Raw genomic sequence first — 25,046 nt, forward strand, 5'->3', positions numbered from 1 at the left:
CCACCCATACAACCCCTAGCAACCACCCATAATATCCTGGCAACAACCCATACTACCCTGGCAACCACCCATATTACCTTAGCAACCACCCATAAAACCCTGGCAACAACCCATAATACCCTGGCAACCACCCATATTACCCTGGCAACCACCCATATTACCCTAGCAACCACCCATACTACCCTGGCAACCACCCATATTACCCTAGCAACCACCCATACTACCCTGGCAACCCCCCATACTACCGTGGCAACCTAGACACCACCACCACCCAGACTACCCTAGCAACCCCCCATACTACCCTAGCAACAACCCATACTATCCTGGCAACCACCCATACTACACTGGCAACCATTCATACTATCCTAGCAATGTTCCCATGGAAACGTAATGCTAATCCTCCTGGTTAGCATTAGCATGTCAGCGGCCACACATGTTGGGTAGTTATTCTCCATGTTTTACCTCCTCCAATCACCGGAGAGGATGTGGAAGGTCGCTCCTGATCCATGCTGGATGCTACTTCCTGATTGGACGCCTGCTGCTGGGTGGGCTGGACGAAAGCAGTGGCCTGGGAGCTGGATGGCTGGCTGAGGGAGGTGGGTGTGTTCCCCAAGCCGGAGCTGGTGGAGTGGACGGAGCCACTGGTGCTGATCACCACTGAGGACACACAACCATGATATACACACACACACACATTATATACACACAATCACTATATTCTAGGGCTATCAAATAACGCGTTTCGCTTAATTAATCACAGAAAAAATAACACTTTAAAAGAATTAGCTCTGATTAATCGCGCTTCTATAGTGCCCTTTGACCCGGTGCATCATTTGCGTTGAAACGAAATGGAGGCAGACCAGAAGACGCTGCTCGGCCCCGTGAACGGAAAATTCAAGTTTAAACAACTCCCAGACGGAACTGTAGATAGGACCACAAACACCGTTATCTGCAATCTCTGTAGTAAGGAATTTTCACCGGAGTTCATCAACCCTTAAATATCACCTCAACGCAGAACATTTGGTATCAAGCTCGCAGGTACGAGCGGCCACAGCCCCTGAAGCCGGCGCTGCAGCCAGCCTCTTCAGCCACACGACTTGACCAGGCGTTCAAGCGAGTGAGATTGAAATTGCATTAATTTGATCTTAAAATCAAATTAATTACATATGAACCTATGAAATGTCTTTCATGTTAATGAAAGACATCTTTTAAATAAAAGAGACATTGAACTTTAAAGTCTATTATGTCTATTATTCATTGAATCACTCATCTGCCAGTATTTACTTGAATTAAATTATTTTGAAATACTTTCTCGGAAAAATGTAAGTAAGCGTTTAATTTAGATTAATAATCACAGAGCCTGTTATTAATAAGATAATATATTAGATATATTCAGATATATTCACACTGAGGAAAACCAAAACCACTATAGACGCACTATTTTGCATTTGCAACCCTCCCAACTTCCTGTATACTTTCTTTACTTCCTGTTTACCCTACTTACTTCCTGTGTACTCTCCAGTTTACCCTGAGAACTTCCAGTTGACCATCCTTATTTCCTGTCTACCCTCCCAACTTCCTGTCTACCCTCCCAACTACCTGTCTATCCTCCCATCTTCCTGTGTACTCTCCCAACTTCCTGTGTACCCTTTCAACTTCCTGTCTACCCTCCCAACATCCTGTCTACCCTCCCAACATCCTGTCTACCCTCCCAACTACCTGTCTATCCTCCCAACTACCTGTCTATCCTCCCATCTTCCTGTGTACCCTCCCAACTTCCTGTGTACCCTCCCAACTTCCTGTGTACCCTCCCAACATCCCGTCTACCCTCTCAACATCCTGTCTACCCTCCCAACTACCTGTCTATCCTCCCATCTTCCTGCGTACCCTCCGAACTTCCTGTGTACCCTCCCAACTTCCTGTGTAACCTCCCAACTTCCTGTTTACCCTCCCAACTTCCTGGTTACCTTCTTGGCTGTCCGTCTGGGTGGTCGGCATGACGGTGGCAGTGGGTGTGGGCATGGAGACGGTTGCCGGGGTCACCATGGGGCGGATGCTGGCCCGGGGCGTGGACTTGTTGCCGGAAGCGGGGTTGGGCTTGTTGCTAGGAGACGTGGTGCTGGGAGTGGGTCTGATGTTGGCGGTGGGCGGGTCCGACGTACTGGAGCTGACCGCAGAAAGACGGAGGTCAGCGTCTGGTACACACCCCCTATACTATCGCAATACTACCATCATACCAGCCCAATACTACCATAATGCTACCATCATACTAGCATAATACTAGCCCAATACTACCATAATACTAGCCCTATGCTATCCCAATGCTACCATAATACTAGCCCAATACTAACAACATACTAGCACAATACTAGCCGAATACTACCCCAATATAACCGTAATACTAGCGAAATACTACCATCATACAAGCCCAATATTAGCCCAATGCTTCCATCATACCAGCCCAATACTAGCCCATTAGCATTATACTACCCTAATCCTTACCTTCCCCGGTCCTGGGCAGGGCTCTTCAGGTGTCTCTGGTCACCTGACCGGGCGTGGTCCGACACCTGGAAACAGGAATCAGTCATTACCACTGGCACTCAATTAACGGGTATTGGGTTGGGGTGGTTATGGTATTGGGTTAGGGTGGTTATGGTATTGGGTTAGGGTGGTTAGGGTATTGGGTTAGGGTAGTTAGGGTATTGGGTCAGGGTATTGGGTTAGGGTGGTTGACTCCCAGCTCATGGGTTCAGTGCCAGAGATTTTGCGGGCCCCCAACAGGAGGATGAGGGCCCTCATGGTTGGGCCCCTAAAAGACGGATGAGGCCTCTCATGGTCGGGCCCCCAGCATGATGATGGTGTGTGAGGGCGGGGCCTAACAGGATGATGGTGTGTGAGGGCGGGGCCTAACAGGATGATGGTGTGTGAGGGCGGGGCCTAACAGGATGATGGTGTGTGAGGGCGGGGCCCTAACAGGATGATGGTGTGTGAGGGCGGGGCCTAACAGGATGATGGTGTGTGAGGGCGGGGCCTAACAGGATGATGGTGTGTGAGGGCGGGGCCCTAACAGGATGATGGTGTGTGAGGGCGGGGCCCTAACAGGATGATGGTGTGTGAGGGCGGGGCCCTACCTTGCTGGAGCTCTGGTCGGGGGCCTCCTCACGGCTGTCGGGCCCCGGGGGGCCCCTCCGCTCCCGGTCCAGGCGCAGCAGCCGGCCCTCGTACTGAGACTTCAGGGCGCCCATCCGGACCTCCTGCTCCTCCCGACTCTGCCTCAGCTCTTCCACCTGCTGGGACAGCTGCTCCTTGGCAGCTGGGGACACCAGGGTTAGACCGGGACCTGGTCTACAGAGGACCGGGACCTGGTCTACCCAGAGGCCCTGGTCTACAGAGGCCCTGGTCTACACTAGAGGACCTGGTCTGCACTAGAGGACTTGGACCTGGTCTACACTGGAGGCCCTGGTCTACAGAGGCCCTGGTCTACACTAGAGGCCCTGGTCTACAGAGGCCCTGGTCTACAGAGGCCCTGGTCTACACTAGAGGACCTGGTCTACCCAGAGGCCCTGGTCTACAGAGGCCCTGGTCTACTCTAGAGGACCTGGTCTGCAATAGAGGCCCTGGACCTGGTCTACACTAGAGGACCTCGTCTACACTAGAGGACCTGGTCTACAGAGGCCCTGGTCTACACTAGAGGACCTGGTCTACACTAGAGGACCTGGTCTACACTTGAGGCCCTGGACCTGGTCTACACTAGAGGACCTCGTCTACACTAGAGGACCTGGTCTACCCAGAGGCCCTGGTCTACAGAGGCCCTGGTCTACACTAGAGGACCTGGTCTGCACTAGAGGACTTGGACCTGGTCTACACTAGAGGACCTGGACCTGGTCTACACTAGAGGACCTGGTCTGCACTAGAGGACTTGGACCTGGTCTACACTAGAGGCCCTGGACCTGGTCTACACTAGAGGACCTGGTCTACACTAGAGGACCTGGTCTACAGAGGCCCTGGTCTACACTAGAGGACCTGGTCTACCCAGAGGCCCTGTTCTACAGAGGCCCTGGTCTACACTAGAGGACCTGGTCTACCCAGAGGCCCTGGTCTACAGAGGCCCTGGTCTACACTAGAGGAACTGGTCTGCACTAGAGGACTTGGACCTGGTCTACACTAGAGGACCTGGACCTGGTCTACACTAGAGGACCTGGTCTGCACTAGAGGACTTGGACTTGGTCTACACTAGAGGCCCTGGACCTGGTCTACACTAGAGGACCTGGTCTACAGAGGCCCTGGTCTACACTAGAGGACCTGGACCTGGTCTACACTATATGTGTGCAGTATACAGGTTGTAGTACTCACTGTTGAGCTGGTGAATCTTGGTCTTGGCTCCCAGGAAAGACTTCTTAATCTTCTCCTCCTTTTCGGTCATCTGCTGTCTGAGCTGCTCCTCCCGGCTGCTGCTCTCAGACAGCTGGAAACAAACGCACCCCTCATTAACATCCAGGGCTGGGCATTTAATTAAATTCCGATCTAGAATTCGATTTTAGCGTCAAACTATCACAAAACTAACATAATCGATTTTTTTCGTTTTTTTTTTTTATTCAATGTTTTATAGAAAGAACAGCTGGATACATTTCTGTATATTCATTTGATTTGAACATTTTCTTTATGACCATTTGTGTATTTTTTTAAGACGAAATTTCAAAGATCTCAGTTACAAAGTGTTTTTGGGAGAGACGTGCTGAATAAATACATAATGTTTTCAAACTCAAAAATAATAGCTTGAATAGTTGTGATTTCAATCTTGACAAAAATAATTGTGATTATGATTTTTTCCAAAATCAAGAAGCCCTAACCCCATCATTAACATGACATGTATCAACAACATCATTTGGATCACATGTATTAACCCCATCATTAACATCACATGTATCAACCACATCATTAACATCACATCACATGCATTAAACCTGTCATCAACAAAAGATCACATGCATTAAACCTGTCATCAACAAAACATCACATTTATTAACCCTGTCATTAACACCACATCACATGCATCACTTGCATTTCTTCCTAATGAAGACCAGGTGCAGAATCTGTAATTCGATGCAGTTATGAGAAGTTCCCATGTAAAGTACCTCTTGTCTCAGCTTAGCCAGCTCTTCCTGCAGGGCCTTGTTAGCATCGCTGGCCACCGTAGAATCGATAGCTGGAGAACTCTGACTGGCTGTGCTACCGTCGTTAGCCTGGTTAGCCGCAGCTAGCTGATCCTGTAGCTGCTGTTTCTCTGCCTCCTGCTCACTCACCCTCTGATTGACAGGACGGAGGGTCAAATGTCAAATGTAACCAACTGAAGAGTCAAAGGTTAAATATGACAGACGGGAGGGTCAAAGGTTAAAGAAGAGAGGATGAGTGGAGAAAATACTGAGACAGGAAAGAGGAGCAGAGAGCAGAAAGGAGGGGACTAGGGGAGAGGAGAGGAGAGAAGAGCAGAGAGGAGGGGACTAGGGGAGAGGAGAGGATTAGAGGAGAGGAGAGGAAGGCAGAGGTGACAAGAGGGGAAAAGGAGGGAACTAGGAGAGCAGATAGGAGGGGACTAGGACAGAGGAGAGGCAAGGTCATACCTTCTGGAGGCCATCCAGCCGGCTCTGGAGGTCAGACACCTGGTAGGTAGACAACATTATCATGATCCTCATTATCAAACTAAAGAACACTAGTACAGGTAGACATTATCATGATCCTCCTTATCATACTAAAGAACACTAGGACAGGTAGACAACATTATCATGATCCTCATTATCAAACTAAAGAACACTAGTACAGGTAGACATTATCATGATCCTCCTTATCATACTAAAGAACACTAGGACAGGTAGACAACATTATCATGATCCTCCTTATCATACTTAAGAACACTAGGACAGGTAGACAACATTATCATGATCCTCATTATCAAACTAAAGAACACTAGTACAGGTAGACATTAACAGGATCCTCCTTATCATACTAAAGAACACTAGGACAGGTAGACATTATCCTAAAAATCAGTAGCCTTTAATAAAAGATAATGGCGAGGGGAAAAGGAGGAGGGTACCTTTCTCTCTGATTGGCTGACAATGGACTTGAGGGTGTTGACTTCCTGGTTGTGACTCTGCTGGGTGGTCACCTGGGTCTGTTGGAGGTCTTTCTGATTGGCCAGGGTCTGCTGTAGCTCTCTCTGACGAGCTTGGGCCTGGGCCTGGGCCGACTTAAGCTGGGTCAGGAGCTAAACAAACAATCACAGCTGGGTCAGGAGCTAAACAAACAATCACAGCTGGGTCAGGAGCTAAACAACCAACCACAGCACGGTCAGGAGCTAAACAACCAATCACAGCACGGTCAGGAGCTAAACAAACAATCACAGCACGGTCAGGAGCTAAACAAACAATCACAGCACGTTCAGGAGCTAAACAACCAATTACAGCTGGGTGAGGAGCTAACAACCAATCACAGCTGGGTCGGGAGCTAAACAACCAATTACAGCTGGTCCAGAAGCTAGCACTTTATGGAGTCAGACTTCATGAATATAAACAGTGATGCTTGCAGGCCCTTAATAATCAGTTATTATGTGCACAGCGAGGCAGTGATTGTTGTCTATAGGTGAGGAGTAACTAACAGACCGCTACCGCTTCTACCATCAAACATCACAATATGACGACAATGTGTGTGTCCGATCATGTCAGCTTATAACTTGACAAACGATGCAGGCGACTAGTAGCCCTCTATACTCTATTATGGACCAATTTAAGACTTTATAGACTACATCCATGACACCAACCAGGGGCAGCTCTGTGTGGAGACGGAGAGCTCGGTCCTGTCTCAAACGCAGAGTTCCCATCACATGAAAGAGACTGTAGAGGCGACGGATCGAACGGTCAGACTCAAGGACCCGCTGGTAGAGGCACCATGTGTACCTGCTGCCCCCTGGTAGATTAATGCACCATGTGTACCTGCTGCCCCCTGGTAGATTAATGCACCATGTGTACCTGCTGCCCCCTGGTAGATTAATGCACCATGTGTACCTGCTGCCCCCTGGTAGATTAATGCACCATGTGTACCTGCTGCCCCCTGGTAGATTAATGCACCATGTGTACCTGCTGCCCCCTGGTAGATTAATGCACCATGTGTACCTGCTGCCCCCTGGTAGATTAATGCACCATGTGTACCTGCTGCCCCCTGGTAGATTAATGCACCATGTGTACCTGCTGCCCCCTGGTAGATTAATGCACCATGTGTACCTGGTAGAGGAACCATGTGTACCGGTTGGACCCCTGGTAGATTCATGCACCATGTGTACCTGCTGGCTGTGGGTCTTGGCTTGATGAAGGTCTTTCTGAGACTGGCTGGCCTGGTTCTGGTTCTGAGCCAGTTGGCTCTGAGCCTGGGACAGCTGGGACTGGACCTGACAACACATCAACCCAGCAGGGATCCTCAGACTGGTGGACCAATCACCCTCCATCACATGGTCCTCGGTTAGCCCTAGCTATATATTTTTGTGGTGCTAGCTACCTGTGTTAGCGGTAGAGGACACTAGCTACCTGTGTTAGCGGTAGAGGACACTACCTGTGTTAGCGGTAGAGGGAACTAGCAGTGTTAGCGGTAGAGGACACTAGCTGTGTTAGCGGTAGAGGACTCTAGCTGTGTTAGCGGTAGAGGAGACTAGCAGCGTTAGCGGTAGAGGAGACTAGCAGTGTTAGTGGTAGAGGAGATTAGCTGTTTTAGCGGGAGAGGACACTAGCTGTGTTAGCGGTAGAGGACTCTAGCTACCTGTGTTAGCGGAGGAGGACTCTAGCAAGCTGTGTTAGCGGTAGAGGACTCTAGCTACCTGTGTTAGCGGTAGAGGACTCTAGCTACCTGTGTTAGCGGAGGGGGACTCTAGCTAGCTGTGTTAGCGGTAGAGGACTCTAGCTAGCTGTGTTCGCAGTAGAGGACTCTAGCTAGCTGTGTTCGCAGTAGAGGACTCTAGCTAGCTGTGTTCGCGGTAGAGGACTCTAGCTACCTGTGTTAGCGGTCGAGGACTCTAGCTACCTGTCTTAGCGTTAGAGGACTCTAGCTACCTGTGTTAGCGGTAGAGGTCTCTAGCTACCTGTGTAAGCTGCCCCTGGTTCTGAGACACCTGGGTTTGGACCTCCTGCAGCTGCTCTTTCGACTTCTGGTTCTCCTTCCGCGCCTCCTCCACTTCGTGCTGCAGCTTCTGGACCTGGTGGCAAAGAGGAGATATGTTAGAATGAAAGGAATGAAAACCCGAAGTAGACTACATGACCCCAGTTGCAGTGGTCCAGTGGGACCACAACGTGACCCCTGTTGCAGTGGTCCAGTGGGACCACAACGTGACCCCTGTTGCAGTGGTCCAGTGGGACCACAGTGCGACCAGGTTTCATCTCCATCAAGTTGTGGTTCATGTTACCTCCTCCTGTTTCTTCTGCGCCTCCTCTTTGTGGGAGTTCAGCTCCTCCCTGGTCTTATTCAGTTCCTCCCTGGCCTGATTCAGCTCCTGGCTCACTTCCTGTCCGGACCCTGCATCTCTTCCTGGTTTAGCTGCAGCCTCCTCGACCAGCTACAGCAAGAATAAACAGGGCGGACCACTGTTATACACAGGGCGGACCACTGTTATACACAGGGCGGACCACTGTTATACACAGGGTGGACCACCGTTAGGGTGGAGGACTGTTATACACAGGGTGGAGCACTGTGGAGATGTTAGAGGAGCTACAGACCTTGTCGTGCTGCACCTTCAGCTCCTCGTACTGGGTCTTGTAGCGGCGGCCGATCTTCTTGACCTGAGTGATGGTCTTGTTCTTCTCCTGGATCTCTTGGTTCTTGCTCTCCGTTTCCTTCTTCAGGCTGTCCCTCTCCGAGCTCAGCCGGGCCACCGTGTCCCTGAGCCCCAGCAGCTGGGCCTGGGCCGAGTTACTGCTGGCGTTGGACCTGCAGCCCAGACCAGGTTAACAGCAGCCCCACATGGACCTCAGTGTTGGGCTGTACACCACCCCCTAATTCGCACCGGCTAGACGTTGTGTATATTATGTGGTTTTGTGGTTGTGTGGTTGTGTGTATGTGGTGTCTGTATACCAGCTAAAGGTTGTGTACTTTGTGTGGTTGTGTGTATGTGGTGTCTGTACACCAGCTAAAGGTTGTGTACTTTGTGTGGTTGTGTGTATGTGGCGACTCAACACCAGCTGGACGTTGTGTTCATTGTGCTGTTGTGTATACTTTGTGTGGTCGTGTGTACCTGGCCAGTTCAGTCTTCAGCTTGGCAGCTTCCTCTGCCATGTGTGTGATGCGTTTCTGCTGAGCTTCTCTCTCATTGGCCAGTTTCTGTTTCTCCTCAACATCGCTGTCCTTCTGTTGGCTCATCAGTTGCTGTGGAAACCAAACCAAAACGCAAAGTAGTGATGATGAACAATCCCGTCGCCATGGTCACCCTGAACCATCCCGTCGCCATGGTCACCCTGAACCATCCCGTCGCCGTGGTCACCCTGAACCATCCCGTCACCATGACCACCCTGAACCATCCCGTTGCCATGATCGCCCTGAACCATCCCGTTGCCATGACCACCCTGAACCATCCCGTTGCCATGGTTACCTGGGCCCGGGTCCTCCAGCGTTTGAGGTCGTCCTCCAGGAGGCGCTTTTCGGCCTGCAGCGCGCCGAGCCGCTCGGCCTGCTGGGAGAGGGAGAGCTGGAGGGGGGCGATGTCGGTCTGCAGCCTACACACCTGGAGACAGAGGAGACACTGTAGCTGGGGATGCTATGCTTACTCTTACCTTAGTGGTGACCTGCTGTAGCTATGGATGCTATTCTAACGCTTACCTTAGCAGTGACCTGCTGTAGCTATGGATGCTATTCTAACTCTAACCTTAGCAGTGACCTGCTGTAGCTATGGATGCTATGCTAACTCTAACCTTAGCAGTAACCTGCTGTAGCTATAGATGTTATGCTAACTCTAACCTTAGCGGTGACCTGTTGTAGCTATGGATGCTATGCTAACTCTAACTTTAGCGGTGACCTGCTGTAGCTATGGATGCTATGCTAACCCTTACCTTAGTGGTGATCTGCTGTAGCTGTGGATGCTATAACCCTTACCTTAGCGTTGACCTGCTGTAGCTGTGGATGCCATGCTAACTAACCATAGCGGTGACCTGCTGTAGCTATGGATGCTATGCTAACTCTTACCTTAGCAGTGATCTGCTGTAGCTATGGATGCTATGCTAACTCTAACCTTATCGTTGACCTGCTGTAGCTGTTGGATGCTATGCTAACCCTTACCTTATCATTGACCTGCTGTAGCTGTTGGATGCTATGCTAACCCTTACCTTAGCGGTGACCTGCTGTAGCTCCTGCTCCAGCCGGTCTCGGTCGGCCTTCAGCAGCCGGTTGGCTTCCTGGACCACCTTGATGTCCTCCATCTTCTTCAGCCTTTCCTCCTGCTGGGACACGTTCTTCAGCATGTCCTGGGGGAACGGGACGGGGAACACCAACGTTATGGAGACAGGCTACACTTCAGTCTGACGCAACATCCTAGTCCCCCATGTCACGGGGCTGCTTTGGCTCTCCGGCTCATGTGTTCCTTTTATACAGAGTTTAGAGACCCAGGTAGAGACCCAGTAGGGGTAGAGGCCCAGGGGTAGAGATCTGGTAGGGGGCTGTCTCACCTGCATCCTGTCCCTTTCGGTGTTGAGGGCATCCTGCAGCTCCTTGCGCTCTGCCTCCTGGGCCTCCAGCCTCTGCCTGCAGCGCTGAGCCTCTCCTTCTGAGACCTCGCACTGTGCCAGGGAGATCTCCTTCTCCCGACGCACAAACCTAGCGGGGAAACACACCACTTATTAATACCTGCCTAGTGAGGAAACACACACACACACTTATTAATACCTACCTAGCGAGGAAACACACACACACACTTATTAATACCTACCTAGTGAGGAAACACACACACTTATTATGCCTACCTAGTGAGGACACATACACACTTAATAATACCTACCTAGTGAGGACACATACACACTTAATAATACCTACATAGTGAGGACACATACACACTTAATACCTACATAGTGAGGACACAAACACACTTAATAATACCTACCTAGTGAGGACACATACACACTTAATAATACCTACATATTGAGGACAGACACTCTTAATAATACCTACATAGTGAGGACACACACACTTCATAATACCTACATATTGAGGACACACACTTAATAATACCTACATAGTGAGGACACAAACACTCATTAAAGGGGTAGTTCGGAATTTTGGATAGGCCTGATTCCTGCCTGTGTTCTTTATCATTGGAGACAGTTTTCAACACATTTCATTCAGTCCTTCTAGTTGCAGAGTTCGCTCGTGCTAGGCTAGCGCACGGCAACGGGCAATACTAGCCTGCTAATAAAACAGTCTTAGCCACTCCACAGTAGGGCTGCACGATATGCGCAAAATATGATATCCCGATATTTTTTGGCTGAATGGCGATATATATCTCGATATTTTCTATAGAGTGGGTTAGATGTTTTTTTTTGTAAGTCAAAAGCCACATGTGAGATGTTGCAAGCAGTTTTATTAAAACACGTGATTTTGTATCGTTATTTTCAACAAAATGGAACACTTTGAAGGTTACACAAATAGCCAGTTAGAACATTGGTTGTGCCATTAAGGAACTCTGGCTGGCACATGTGCCACGGCTAGAATGTTAAATTGAATGAACATGTTTAAAAAAAAAAAAAGGGAACAGTTTTTCATTTTCAAATAGTTTCGATTTGGCCAGTTGTACTGTGGGTCCTTTGTTTGAAGCAACTTTTTGAATCCATCCTGGGCCACCGTTGCGACCGGGACCATGTCTTTTGCGATGTGGTAGGCCACCGCTTTAGTGATATATGGCCACTTTGCGGTTTTCCTGTCATATAGCTCACCACGAGTGAAGGAGGCTTGCAAAATACATTGTTTCAGGGCAGAAGAAGCTTTTGCGGCCGGTGATGCAGCAGCACAGCCACGGAGCTATGCATTCCTCACTGCACTTTGTGCCGCTGCTGTAAATGGTGGAACGGATTTGTCGTGCTTCCATTTTAGCCGCAAAACTTTTGCTACACTCTCTACAGATGACCTGCAGCTGCTGCTCATCAGTTTTTTTAAACCCGAACCATTTCCATATTATTGAGCCGTTGTTTCTCCTCTTTGAAACAATTTCGTCTCCCACCTCCGTCTCGTTGTCTTTACCGGTACCCTCCATGCTTGTTGTGTTGTGGGGGGGCGGCGGGGGCGGGAACGAGGCGTCTTTGCGCACGTTCGGAAGGACAGAGGGGTAGGGGTCGCGCTCACAGTCCCCAAGGCAAACACAGACGCTTGAGGCGGAAACTGACCATCTTAACGCATATATCGATATAAACGATATTGTCAAATCTTGTATCCCCTTGGAAATTATATCGATATATCTTACATAGCCGATATATCCTGCAGCACTACTCCACAGTACACCCGAGGTAAATCAATTAAAACACCAGACTATAGATGTAAATGTCTGTGTTGATAGAATAATGTTAGAAATAAAACTAACCTCGCAAAATTCCGAACGACCCCTTTAATACATACATATTGAGGACACACACACACTTATTAATACCTACCTATTGAGGACATCCTCACACAACGTGTCCAGTACACTACAGCCCTCACATGTGTAGTAAACATAACTCCTACACACACAGGGTACCTGAGTATCTCCCGGATCTGCTGGATGGTCTTCCCCTCCTCGCTGAGGGACGTGTCCAGGGCATGAGGCGGCAGCAGCTGCTTGGCACTGGAGGCCATCTGGTCCATCTGCTGGTGCAGCAGGCTGTTCTGCCGGCCCAGGTCCCCACAGCGCTTGGCGTGGCTGGCCAGGTCCTCCTGGAGAGCAGATCAATGAACCGTCAGTCAGGTGTTTGCTCAGAGGTTGGTGAACCCCAGGGTGAGGCGGTCCTAGTGCTCCTCTGTCCGTCTCCTCTATCCAGACGGGTTGACCCTTTGGTCCAAAGTGAATGACAACTCTATTAAAGAGTTGGACTGACGGCTCCTACTGCTGCTGCTCACCTTCATCTTCCTCTCCAGGGCGGTCCAGCCTGCGGTCTTCTCCCTCAGGGAGGAGGAGGTGTTGCTGAGCTGCTCCTCCAGACGCCTCCTGGACGCCGCCTCCTTCTGGCTCTGTTTCTTCAGCTCCTGCAAGGCCTCCACGTCCGCTGCATGGAGCATCAACTCCCTCTCGTACTTAGACTGAGCCTCCGCTGCCAGCCTTGTCTGGCAGGAGGAGGAGATAGAGGAGGAGAGACAAGGAGGAGATACAGAAGGAGATACAAGAGGAGAACCAAGAGGAGGAGAGACAGGAGGAGAGGAGAGATAGGAGGAAAGAGGAGGGACAAGAGGAGGAGAAGATACAAGGAGATTAAAGTATAGTGTAATGCAATAGGGCTGTACGGTATGGACTACAAGTTATATCACGGCATGATTTGAGGCATGGACGGTAAAGGTATTATATCACGGTTTGTTAGTCCCGGAGCTCTATATCTAAAGTAGGGATGGGCATTTGAAGGCATATCAATATTCAAATATTCTATAAAAAAAGAATTGAGTAACCGGTTAACCGAACTACGAAAAAAAGAAACAAAAGTGTAGTGCACTCATAATGTAGTCTGAAGGGCTTCTGTGATCTGGCCTTCACTAAACAAATGTATTCGTTTTTCATCTATTGGACAAATAAATAAGGAAATCAAATCCAATTTGTTCAATTTATTGAGCATTTTAGAAGGAGAAAACACTCAAAATCAGTATGCTGAATCGAAACGAGTTGAAACGAAACCATCCATTATTGACAAGAATATGAATGAACAGTATTGCATACTTAAGGCACAAACTGAAATTAGATTCAAGTAAATTTAAGGCACGAACTGAATAGATTCAAGTAACTGAAGTACAACAGCAAAAAGTACTGGTTGGTTGGATATCAACAGAACTCCACCTGCAGCGCATGGGGAATAGGCGGGTGGTAGGCGATTTACAATCAAGCCTGCCGGGGAAAAGACTCTCCGCTGGAACGGAAGTTGCCGGTATAGCCAGTATTTTTGCATTGCAAAGAGTTTGCATTGTACATTTTTTTCACCAATCTGGTCATAATATTTCCTCACTTCGCTTCTTTTGGTCACCATTTATTTTAGTGTGCGCGCTGCCCATTAGATACATAAAAATGTATCTAATGTATTGCAATTGCGTTTTTTCTTTCTTTCTACTTTATATATTTTAAATGGCATTAGTATACACGTTTAATGAACAATATGTAATTAATACAGCTAATGAATACAATTTCATTAACTTAAGGCAAAAATTTAAAAAAATCTGCTACAGCTAAAGTCTAATACCCACGTCATTTCGAATAATTGAATAACCGTGCCCATCCCTAATCTAAATAATATAATATATAGTAGGGATGGGCAGATGGTCGATTCTATCGACTATCAACGACAGATGGATTCCGTCATCGATCGTCTCAAGTTGCCGATGAAAAGGCGTTATTTATTTATTTTTACCAGAAAAAAACAGCACTGTGGTGTGCTGTGTGTGCTTTGGTGGCTACCTGTACAGCTTAAAAAGCCCCACAAATTGTAATTGAAGTTAACTGGCACAGGTGGAAACACACTCTGTAGCGCTGAACTGCCGTATTCACTCACTACTAGGAGAGAAGAGGAGAGGGGCTCGAAACCTACCGGTCTGCAGCTACATCACACTCTGCTGCATGTCACTTTGAAAAAGTTTGTGTGTGTGTGTGTGTGTGTGTGTGTGTGTGTGTGTGTGTGTGTGTGTGTGTGTGTGTGTGTGTGTGTGTGTGTGTGTGTGTGTGTGTGTGTGTGTGTGTGTGTGTGTGTGTGTCTAAGACACAGAGCCATTGCGTGTGTGTGTCTAAGAGAATGGTGGAGCTATTGCGTGTGTGTGCCTGAACTTCCTCATGCTCTGGCGTCAACGGAAATCAATGCGAGCAACTGAAAACTATGCCGGTAAGAAACTAAAACTGATTCAGAAAAAAGTATAAAAGCTATCGAAATTTCGTCTCGATACTATTGAAGATACAAGTGTGTAGATTTGTTCAATGGTTTGGAGTAGTTGCATCCGCGTTACACAAAACTGTGATATTGCCGACCCCCTTGATAATAGTTTATAAGGAAAAATTTTAAAAATAAAACGGCAATTTTATAATGTAATAAATAATGCATTACATGATACGCTGATTTTGACGACATAGGCGCACACAGCTTTTGGCCCTGATATTATATTCATTGTTCATTGTTTTGCAGTTTTTATCTGCATCTTGAAGAGCCCTTTGCGATAAGTCTCAACTTCTTTTTCAAAAGGCATAACAGTTGAGAATCAATTTGTTGAATTTTGTTAAAATGTTAAAACTGTATTAGTATATTTAAAATTAGAATTTGCCATAAGTAATATATATTTTTTAATTACACATTATACTACGATTATTTCGAAATGACAATAACCCTCCCTCTGTCAGCTTAGAGACGTAAAAGGCCAAGGATTGTGTACGTGATGTCTCCATCATGGGGGTCACCAGTGTTGCCAGATTTGGCAGGAAATCTGGCCCAATCTGGCAACACTGGCGGAGGCGTCACTTACTGATCCTAAACTCCGCTGCGCTTGTATTTCAGAAGTGCTTGAGAAAATGTAGCTTGTGTGGACGCTACCGCATTATTTGGTCAATAAAAGAGCTAAGCTACTCAAAAGCTATTTGATTCAGAAAACAGCTTTTGTTGATCACTTTTCGAACGCTTACATTTATTGTCACGTCGCCTTTGGGATCGCTGTGCTGTACGGATCTGCAGTCACGAAACACTTGCAATTTTATTTGTCACACTTGTTGATAACGTTACTGTTGTGGGACCAATCTAGTACATGCACTAACATTCCGTTGCCGAGGCGGACTTGACAGGAGAGGGCAGAGAGGCAGTGGGGAAAGAAAAAAACAAAACGGGCAGAACGCGGGGCACCAGGGTCACAGTGGCCGATGGGCACACGATTTTCAGAGGGGCGTCACGGCCAGATAGCGGCAGCCATGGACGTCATGGCCGCCGGTCAAATTCCTACCCTGGTGTGTAGTATAGTGTAGTGCAGTGCAGTATAGTGTAGTACAGTAAAGTGTAGTGTAGTGTCGTTTGCAGTATAGTGTGTAGATTAGTGTAGTATAGTGCAGTATAGTGTAGGGAAGTATATTGTTGTATGTTTTTTATCCTCTGGTCAGCAAGAATAAGAATATGTTGGCGTTTTTGCACTTAAAAATAGTAAATGGTAAATCGCGTTGTTAACCTCACTCAGATGTAAACTTATTCTTGCATGAGAGTCCATTGCATCATAAAAAAATATAAATATTTGTTGTACGCAAATTATTCTAAAGAGGACTACTTTCCGTGAGCAACCCCGCCTTCTCCAGTGAACCGGCTTGGCAGTGTAGAAGGCCTAGAGTGTAGTATAGCGAGTAGTATAGTGAGTAGTAAAGTGTGTAGTAGTGTGCAGTAAAGTGCATAATAGTGTAGCATATTGTCGTAGGGATGTGAATAACTCAAATTTTTCATGGTTGAATAATCAGTGGGTGGTATGAAGGAATTATCGATTATCCGATGTGTGCCGACATTCACAAACGCAGCCATGGATAATCGGCAATAAATCACTTAATATCTTACACGCAAAAAAACAACTACCTGCTAAGTGGTTCCATTGAAATGTCTGTTGTGAAAAATGCATTAAACTGTAATCAGAAAACGAGGTTATATGCTATAGACCCTCAAGTATAAAGGCTGGGACGAATTTCAAATTATAAATATGTACACTTTATGTTGAAAGTATAGACCGTCGCGAATCCCATTGAAACGAATGGAGCGGTGATTCGCTCTTCAAAACACGAGCTGGTAAATTGTGAAAAATAAATTAAACTAATCAGACAACGCAGATATATGCTATAGACCCTAAAGTATCTGTTGTATAAAGGCTGGGACAAATTTCGCATTGGAAATATGTACAATGAATAACGTTAGCTCTCTGGCTCATAGTTATGAGTGCCAAGTCGTAGCTAAGGTCCGTCCTATTTACTGGAGTACAACGTTTCCATTGCATAAGAACCTTACGGGTTTTCAGGTCAATGACGGGCGAATAATCAAATATTCTGACCAATCCCTATAGTGTAGTATAATATAGTATAGCGTAGTACAGTGTAGTGTGGAACAGTGTAGTACAGTGTAGTACAGTGTGGTAAAGTGCGTAGTGCAGTGTGTAGTGTATAGTGTGTAGTGTGTAGTGCAGTGTGCAGTGTACCTGCGTGATGCTGTCCTGCGTGGCTCTCTGCTCCTGGCTGACGGCTGCCGCACACCTCTCCAGCGCCTCCTGCTGCTCCGACTGGCTGCTCTTCAGACTGCGCTGCAGCTCCCCTACCTGGACACACACGGCATTACACCCCCAGAACAGGGTGTGCGTGTGTACGTGTGTGTGTACGTGCGTGCGTGTGCGTGCGTACCCGTTTCTCCATAGCGACCAGTGCACTCCGCCCCTCTTCCAGGCTCTGCTCCTTCTCCTTCTGCTCATCCTGGATCCTCTTCTCCAGCTGCTGCTGCACCTCCTGCAGCTCCTTCAGCCTGAGCTCCAGAGGGACCCGCGCCTAGCAACCACACACCTCGTTACTACAGCCTAGCAACCACAAACCTCGTTACTACAGCCTAGCAACCACAAACCTCGTTACTACAGCCTAGCAACCACACACCTCGTTACTACAGCCTATTAACCAGACAACCTCGTTAATACAGCCTAGCAACCAGACAACCTCGTAACTACAGCCTTGCAACCAGACAACCTCGTTACTACAGCCTAGCAACCAGACAACCTCGTTACTATAGCCTAGCAACCAGACAACCTTGTTAATACAGCCTAGCAACCAGACAACCTCGTTACTACAGCCAAGCAACCAGACAACCTCGTTACTACAGCCTAGCAACCAGACACAACTCGTTACTACAGCCTAGCAACCAGACACACCTCGTTATTACAGCCTAGCAACCAGACACACCTCGTTAAGTGTAGCGAGGGATGGAGAGTGGAGGTATTGAGGGAGAGTAGGGATGGATGGAGAGTGGAGGTAGTGAGGAAGAGGAGGGAGGGATGGTAGGGAGAGAGGAGGGGCAGCGGACCTGTTTCTCCTTCTTCAGGCTGTCCTCCAGGGAGAGCACCACGGCCTTGTACTGCTCCACGCTGGCTGTGGCGCTCCTCAGCTGCTCCTTCAGCTCCCCGCTCTGCTCCTCAGCTCCTCGCAGACGCTCCTTCAGCTCTGACACCTCCTGCTGGGCGGGGGAGGCTGCTCCTGGAGGAGAGACAGGTCAGTGAGGAGAGACAGGTCAGTGAGGAGAAAAAGAGAGGGACAGGTCAGTGAGGAGAGACAGGTCAGTGAGGAGAAAAAGAGAGAAAGAAAGAGGTCAGAGAGAAGGGACAGTAGAGTGAGTAGATAGACAGGACAGTGAGGAGAGAGAGAGCCAGGTCAGAGAGGAGATAGACAGGTCAGAGAGGAGATAGACAGGTCAGAGGAGAGACAGGCCACCTTTGGGGGGGGCCCTCAGCCCTGCACCGCGGGTGGCCGGTCCGGAGGCGGCGGTCGCCGTGGTTCCGGCCTCCAGGGAGGAAGAGGAGGAGGCCAGCTGGGCCCGCAGCACCACCACCTGCTGCTCAGACGTCCTCAGCAGCTCCCTGGTCTTCTGCTGCAGGACGTTCTGACTCTCCAGCTGCTTCTTGGCCTCCAGCAGCTGGGCCTGGACCAATCACAGCACAGAGAGTCACACAGTTGGGCCAATCACAGCACAGAGAGTCACAGCTGGGCCTGGGCCAATCACAGCACAGAGAGCCACAGCTGGGCCTGGACCAATCACAGCACAGAGAGTCACACTGCTGGGCCAATCACAGCACAGAGAGTCACAGCTGGGCCTGGGCCAATCACAGCACAGAGAGTCACAGCTGGGCCTGGACCAATCACAGCACAGAGAGTCACCTGATCATCTCCTCTCTGGTCTCGAGGCTCCACATGTCAGAGGACAGGAGTCAATCCACTGAATAAACATAGCTCAAGGGCAGGGTGGCTTCAGGCTGCCCTAGTCCCTCCCCCTCCATGTATACAGACCCTATACCAGGGCTGTACCTCTCCCTCCATGTATACAGACCCTATACCAGGGCTGTACCTCCCCTCCATGTATACAGACCCTATACCAGGGCTGTACCTCCCCTCCATGTATACAGACCCTATACCAGGGCTGTCCCTCCCCCTCCATGTATACAGACCCTATACCAGGGCTGTCCCTCCCCCTCCATGTATACAGACCCTATACCAGGGCTGTACCTCCCCTCCATGTATACAGACCCTATACCAGGGCTGTCCCTCCCCCTCCATGTATACAGACCCTATACCAGGGCTGTACTGATCAGCCCGTTCAGATGGACTCCAAATTTAACAGGAACACACTATCGGTTCTAGGTGTTCTATCTCTAGATATTAAAATACGTACGTCCATGCTGCGGCCCAGTGCATGTCTCTGCTCTACTTCCTGGTCCAGCTTGGTCCTCATGGCAACAAGCTCCGCCTCCAGGTGCTCCACCTTACTGCTGATTCGCTGGCAAGTGTCTGCCTCAGTGCGTTCCATTGTCAACTAGAGAGAGTGTGAAATAGACAGCTCCATCATCTATACATCTACATCTATAGATACAGAAATCTAGAGCTATAGATATGGATATCTAGAGCTATATACATCATAAATAATCAATATCTATGGATATCTATAGATACACACATTACCTGTATACTCTTGCGGTTGGTGAGTGTTTTTTTTTTTTATTTATTTTTTATTTGTGTGTTTCTAGGTACGGTCCTATGTTACCTGTAAACTATTGAGGTTGGTGAGCAGCAGGTGTGTGTGTGTTTCTAGGTGTATACAGTTCTATGTTACCTGGATGCAGGTCTATGTATATGGTTCCATATGTGTGGTTCTGTTACCTGGATGCAGGTCTATATGTGTGGTTCTATGTTACCTGGATGCTCTTGAGGTTGTTGAGCAGCAGGTTCTGGCTGCGCTGTTCTGACAACATCACTTCTTTCTCCTGACAGAGACGACTCTCAGCCTGCCTCAACATGTCCTTCTCTTTGGACATGTTCTCCAAACGCACCTGGAGAAAGGCAGACACAGACAGGTAGGTAGAGAGACATACAGGGAGAAACACAGACAGGGAGAGAGACCGACCCACAGACAGGAAGAGAGGCAGAAAGACAGGCAGACACACAGACAGGTATTGAGACAGACAGACAAGTAGAGAGACGACACAGAGGTAGAGAGAGAGAGACGTGTTAAGTCCAGACTAGTATAGTCGGTATACTACTAGGTATACTTAGTAATATATATACTGCTGAGAATATCTAGTAGTATGTAAACTCAGCAGTATATATACTGCAGAGTGTACTTAGTAGTAGGTTTAATCAGTAGTATATATACTGGTGAGTATACATACTACTACGGATAATCAGTAATATACAGTTTATACTGCTGAGTATACATACAACTAGGAGAATGTAAGTACTAGTACTGGTACTGGTCCCTCTCTAGTCTACGTTTTAAAGGAGGTGAGTTCTTAATGGGCGGTACCTCCTCCAGGGCCAGCCTCTCATTGGTCAGATGGAGTGTAGGTGTTAACGACGCGAGTTCCTAGTGGGCGGTACCTCCTCCAGGGCCAGCCTCTCATTGGTCAGATGGAGTGTAGGTGTTAACGAGTTGAGTTCCTAGTGGGCGGTACCTCCTCCAGGGCCAGCCTCTCATTGGTCAGATTTAGTCTAGGTGTTAACGAGTTGAGTTCCTAGTGGGCGGTACCTCCTCCAGGGCCAGCCTCTCATTGGTCAGATTTAGTCTAGGTGTTAACGAGGTGAGTTCCTAGTAGAGATGGGCGATATGGCCTAAAATCCATATTGCGATATACATTGCAGCCTCTTGCGATAACGATATATATCATGATATAAAATCTGAACAAATTCAGAACAGGTTACATAGAACCTAAGGAAAGCCAAACTGCTAAATGTATTTAAAAAAAAGAGAAATATAGTATGTCATTTCGAGGACATTTATTGTGAAACACTGCAATCATACAACATAATGTTGCAGATAAATAAAATGAGTATTGGGTTTCTTTCCTTTAGTGCAAACCATTCTAAAAGGCTTGGTTCTTAAATGCCACCCAAGATGCAGAGAACAGGAAAAACGGGTGTCTTTCTAGATAAGGAACAGACACTGTACTGACAATTAGGGATGGGCATGATTAATTGATGATCGATCATTGATTGTTACGATTTTTATCGATTACGTGATATTTTTTATCGATCAAAAGGAGGTTGACCCAGCCGGTGAGGTGGTGTCGGAGACGTTGCTCAACATGGAGCAAAGAAGAGACGGAACGTCTTTTGGATATTTGGGTCCGATATCCAAAAGACATTCCGTCTCCTCTTTGCTCCATGTTGAGCCACCACCCGACGGTCCGACAAAAGAAAGTAAAAAGTATGCTGGAAAACATAACTTAAAAATGCCGATGCATTTAAAACATTCCGAGTCAGGATGAGGGAGAAGTAGTTGGACCAGTCCGCAGATCAATGTATATCACGCTGGATATCCATGGTTGTTTACTTTCACCGGTGCTCCCCCCCCCCCCCCCCCCCCTTTTTCTTTAACGCTTTACCCCACCCCAGACCTTTTTGTCCAATGATTTAACGTTCTTTGCACACATGCAGTTTTGTTGACGAATTCTGGCACTGTTGCGAAAATTGCAATGTGAAAAGGAACCGCACCAAACCAAAAATTAAACATTGTATTTTGCGTCATCAACATGCATTATCGCGATAGAGCGATAGAATTAAAATCTCTATCGTAGGCCATTTTTTATCGTTTATATCGTATATCGTTTATATCGCGCATTACTAGTTCCTAGTGGGCGGTACCTCCTCCAGGGCCAGCCTCTCATTGGTCAGATTGAGTCTAGGTGTTAACGAGTTGAGTTCCTAGTGGGCGGTACCTCCTCCAGGGCCAGCCTCTCATTGGTCAGATTTAGTCTAGATGTTATCGAGTTGAGTTCCTAGTGGGCCGTACCTCTTCCAGGGCCAGCCTCTCATTGGTCAGGCGGAGATCATGTGTCAGCGTGTGGATGATGCTCTCCTGCTGCTGGTTCAGAGCAGCCGTCTGGGCGCTGCGGGCTTGCAGGGCGCTGATCTCCCTGCGGTACGCCGCCACCGTGTCCTGCAGCATGTCGTACCTGAGGAGCAACAAAGTAGCTCATTGGTCAGCGCTCAGCAAGCCTGCAGCCGTCTGGGCAGAGCCTGGTGCAGGCTGGGTGGAGCCCGCTGCAGGCTGGGTGGAGGTGCAGACGCTGTTGGACACTGCAATGTTCCACAGAAGGACTGCTTGACATATGCGTCTATACTCGCACTGATCAATTAAGAAAAATGGATGCATCCATTTTGTCCATGCCTTCCATCTGTCAGGGTTAGCCCAACCCTACACGCTACAACCCCCTAACCCTCTGCAGGACAAGCACTACTGGACAAGGAACCCGAGATAAGCTTAGCAAAGCTCCTGTTAACCCGAGTTAGGCTAAGCGCACCTCTTGTTGCTGAACTCTGTGTGGGCGGCCATCTTGGCCTTGCTGGCCCTCAGCTCCATCACTTCCTGCTGCAGACGCTCCGTCGTCTCACTCAGCAGCCGGTCGTTCTCCGCCTTCTCCTTCTTATACACACTGTAGGCATCGTTCAGCTTCACACACACACAACCACACACACACACACACACACACACACACACGAGAGAGAGAGGATGGTAGAGAGTGACTTGAAAGGACTACTGTACACAGAGAGAGGGAGGGCAGTAGAGAGGCTACAGTACCCAGAGAGAGGGAGGGCGGTAGAGAGACTACAGTACACATAGAGAGAGAGGGCGGTAGAGCGGCTACAGTACCCAGAGAGAGGGAGGGCGGTAGAGAGACTACAGTACACATAGAGAGAGAGGGCGGTAGAGACGCTACAGTAGCCAGAAAGAGGGAGGGCGGTAGAGAGACTACAGTACACATAGAGCGAGAGGGCGGTAGAGAGGCTACAGTAGCCAGAGAGAGGGATGGCGGTAGAGAGACTACAGTACCCAGAGAGAGGGAGGGCGGTAGAGAGACTACAGTACCCAGAGAGAGGGAGGGCGGTAGAGAGACTACAGTACCTGTTTCAGGGCAGCCTTGGCATGGGCTATCTGTGCCGACTCGGCAGCAGCAGCTCTCTGGGGGGTAGAACGAGTAGCAGGAATGGGCGTGCGAGGTGGAGTTGGCTCGGGAGAGGCCTCTGTACCTGGACACGAGAGAGACTCAGTTGTAGACAGAGTAACAGCTAGCAGTGGTTGAGGATTAGTGTAGTAAAAGGGTAGTGTTAGGGAAGTTTAGCAGTAATAGTCTCAGTGTAGTGTGTACCGTAGGGGGGCAGGCTGTAGTACTAGTATAGTATTAGTATTAGTTACCGTGGATGGGGGGGCAGGCTGTAGTTTTAGTAGTGTTACTATTAGTTACCGTGGGGGGGCAGGCTGTAGTATTAGTATAGTGTTAGTATTAGGGTAGTAGTATTAGTTACCGTGGGGGGGGTTGTAGTATTAGTATAGTGTTAGTATTAGGGTAGTGGTATTAGTTACTGGGGGGGGTGTAGTATTAGTATAGTGTTAGTATTAGGGTAGTGGTATTAGTTACCGTGGGGGGGCAGGCTGTAGTATTAGTATAGTGTTAGTATTAGGGTAGTGGTATTAGTTACCGTGGGGGTGGTTGTAGTATTAGTATTAGGGTAGTGGTATTAGTTACTGTGGGGGGGGGGTGTAGTATTAGTATAGTGTTAGTATTAGGGTAGTGGTATTAGTTACCGTGGGGGGGCAGGCTGTAGTATTAGTATTAGGGTAGTGGTATTAGTTACCGTGGGGGGGCAGGCTGTAGCCAGTGTTCTGGGTCAGCAGGATGCGGTACATGTCTCTCTGTCTGCAGCTTGAGTCGGCCAGCTGCTTCTGCTGGTTCCTCTGCTCCCTCAGCTGCTCCACCTCCTTCTGAAGCTGCTCGACCCTGACCTCCAGTTCACCAACCCTGGAGGGGAGAGGTGGAAAAGGAAAAAAGACGAGATGAGAGAGGAAGACAGCACTCCAGAAGCCTTAATGTGATCTGGTTAACAGTGAGGATGTGATCTGTTTAGCAGTGAGGATGTGATCTGGTTAACAGTGAGGATGTGATCTGGTTAACAGGGTGTTACCCTGAGGATGTGATCTGGTCAACAGGGTGTTACCCTGAGGATGTGATCTGGTTAAAAAGGTGTTACCCTGAGGATGTGATCTGGTTAACAGGGTGTTACCCTGAGGATGTGATCTGGTTAAAAGGGTGTTACCCTGAGGATGTGGTCTGGTTAACAGTGAGGATGTGACCTGGTTAACCGTGCTACCGTGAGGATGTGATCTGGTTAACAGGGTGTTACCCTGAGGATGTGGTCTAGTTAACAGTGAGGACGTGATCGGATTAACCGTGCTACCGTGAGGATGTGATCTGGTTAACTGTCATACCATGAGGATGTGATCTGGTTAACAGTGTTACCCCTGAGGATGTGATCTGGTTAACAGCGTACCCGTGAGGATGTGATCTGGTTAACAGTGTTATCCTGAGGATGTGATCTGGTTAACAGCGTACCCGTGAGGATGTGATCTGGTTAACAGTGTTACCCTGAGGATGTGGTCTGGCTAACAGTGAGGATGTGATCTGGTTAACCGTGCTACCGTGAGGATGTGATCTGGACGGTGTGCCGGTCCCTCTCCTCCTCCAGGCCTCTCAGCTGGCCCAAGAGGGTCTGGTTCTGCGTCTGCAGCTCCTTGACGCTGCTGAAGGAGATGTGGCGCGGGCTGACCACCTCTGAGGAGCTG

At 48.5% G+C, this 25,046-nt stretch overlaps 1 protein-coding gene across 1 annotated transcript in view; it reads right to left on the reverse strand.

Moving 5' to 3' along the window:
- LOC307085740 (nucleoprotein TPR-like) overlaps positions 1-25,046 on the reverse strand; it is a 37,896-nt gene that overhangs the window by 9,338 nt on the left and 3,512 nt on the right. The window contains exons 11-39 of the mRNA XM_079750602.1: positions 24,903-25,043; positions 24,062-24,225; positions 23,331-23,455; positions 22,729-22,877; positions 22,218-22,380; positions 20,125-20,259; positions 19,605-19,745; positions 18,650-18,857; positions 18,246-18,415; positions 17,579-17,719; positions 17,380-17,496; positions 13,108-13,311; positions 12,749-12,924; positions 10,692-10,839; positions 10,353-10,490; positions 9,623-9,754; positions 9,269-9,399; positions 8,754-8,964; positions 8,444-8,593; positions 8,123-8,236; positions 7,334-7,438; positions 6,092-6,262; positions 5,622-5,660; positions 5,136-5,306; positions 4,354-4,465; positions 3,132-3,313; positions 2,503-2,567; positions 1,968-2,167; positions 463-657 (exon numbers count right to left, since the gene is read on the reverse strand). Coding sequence (XP_079606728.1) covers positions 463-657; positions 1,968-2,167; positions 2,503-2,567; positions 3,132-3,313; positions 4,354-4,465; positions 5,136-5,306; positions 5,622-5,660; positions 6,092-6,262; positions 7,334-7,438; positions 8,123-8,236; positions 8,444-8,593; positions 8,754-8,964; positions 9,269-9,399; positions 9,623-9,754; positions 10,353-10,490; positions 10,692-10,839; positions 12,749-12,924; positions 13,108-13,311; positions 17,380-17,496; positions 17,579-17,719; positions 18,246-18,415; positions 18,650-18,857; positions 19,605-19,745; positions 20,125-20,259; positions 22,218-22,380; positions 22,729-22,877; positions 23,331-23,455; positions 24,062-24,225; positions 24,903-25,043 — 4,298 coding nt within the window. The remainder of the gene's footprint in view (positions 1-462; positions 658-1,967; positions 2,168-2,502; positions 2,568-3,131; positions 3,314-4,353; positions 4,466-5,135; positions 5,307-5,621; positions 5,661-6,091; positions 6,263-7,333; positions 7,439-8,122; positions 8,237-8,443; positions 8,594-8,753; positions 8,965-9,268; positions 9,400-9,622; positions 9,755-10,352; positions 10,491-10,691; positions 10,840-12,748; positions 12,925-13,107; positions 13,312-17,379; positions 17,497-17,578; positions 17,720-18,245; positions 18,416-18,649; positions 18,858-19,604; positions 19,746-20,124; positions 20,260-22,217; positions 22,381-22,728; positions 22,878-23,330; positions 23,456-24,061; positions 24,226-24,902; positions 25,044-25,046) is intronic.

This window comes from Pollachius pollachius (genome assembly GCF_949987615.1).
Source record: "Pollachius pollachius genome assembly, chromosome: 14".
NCBI lineage: Eukaryota > Metazoa > Chordata > Actinopteri > Gadiformes > Gadidae > Pollachius > Pollachius pollachius.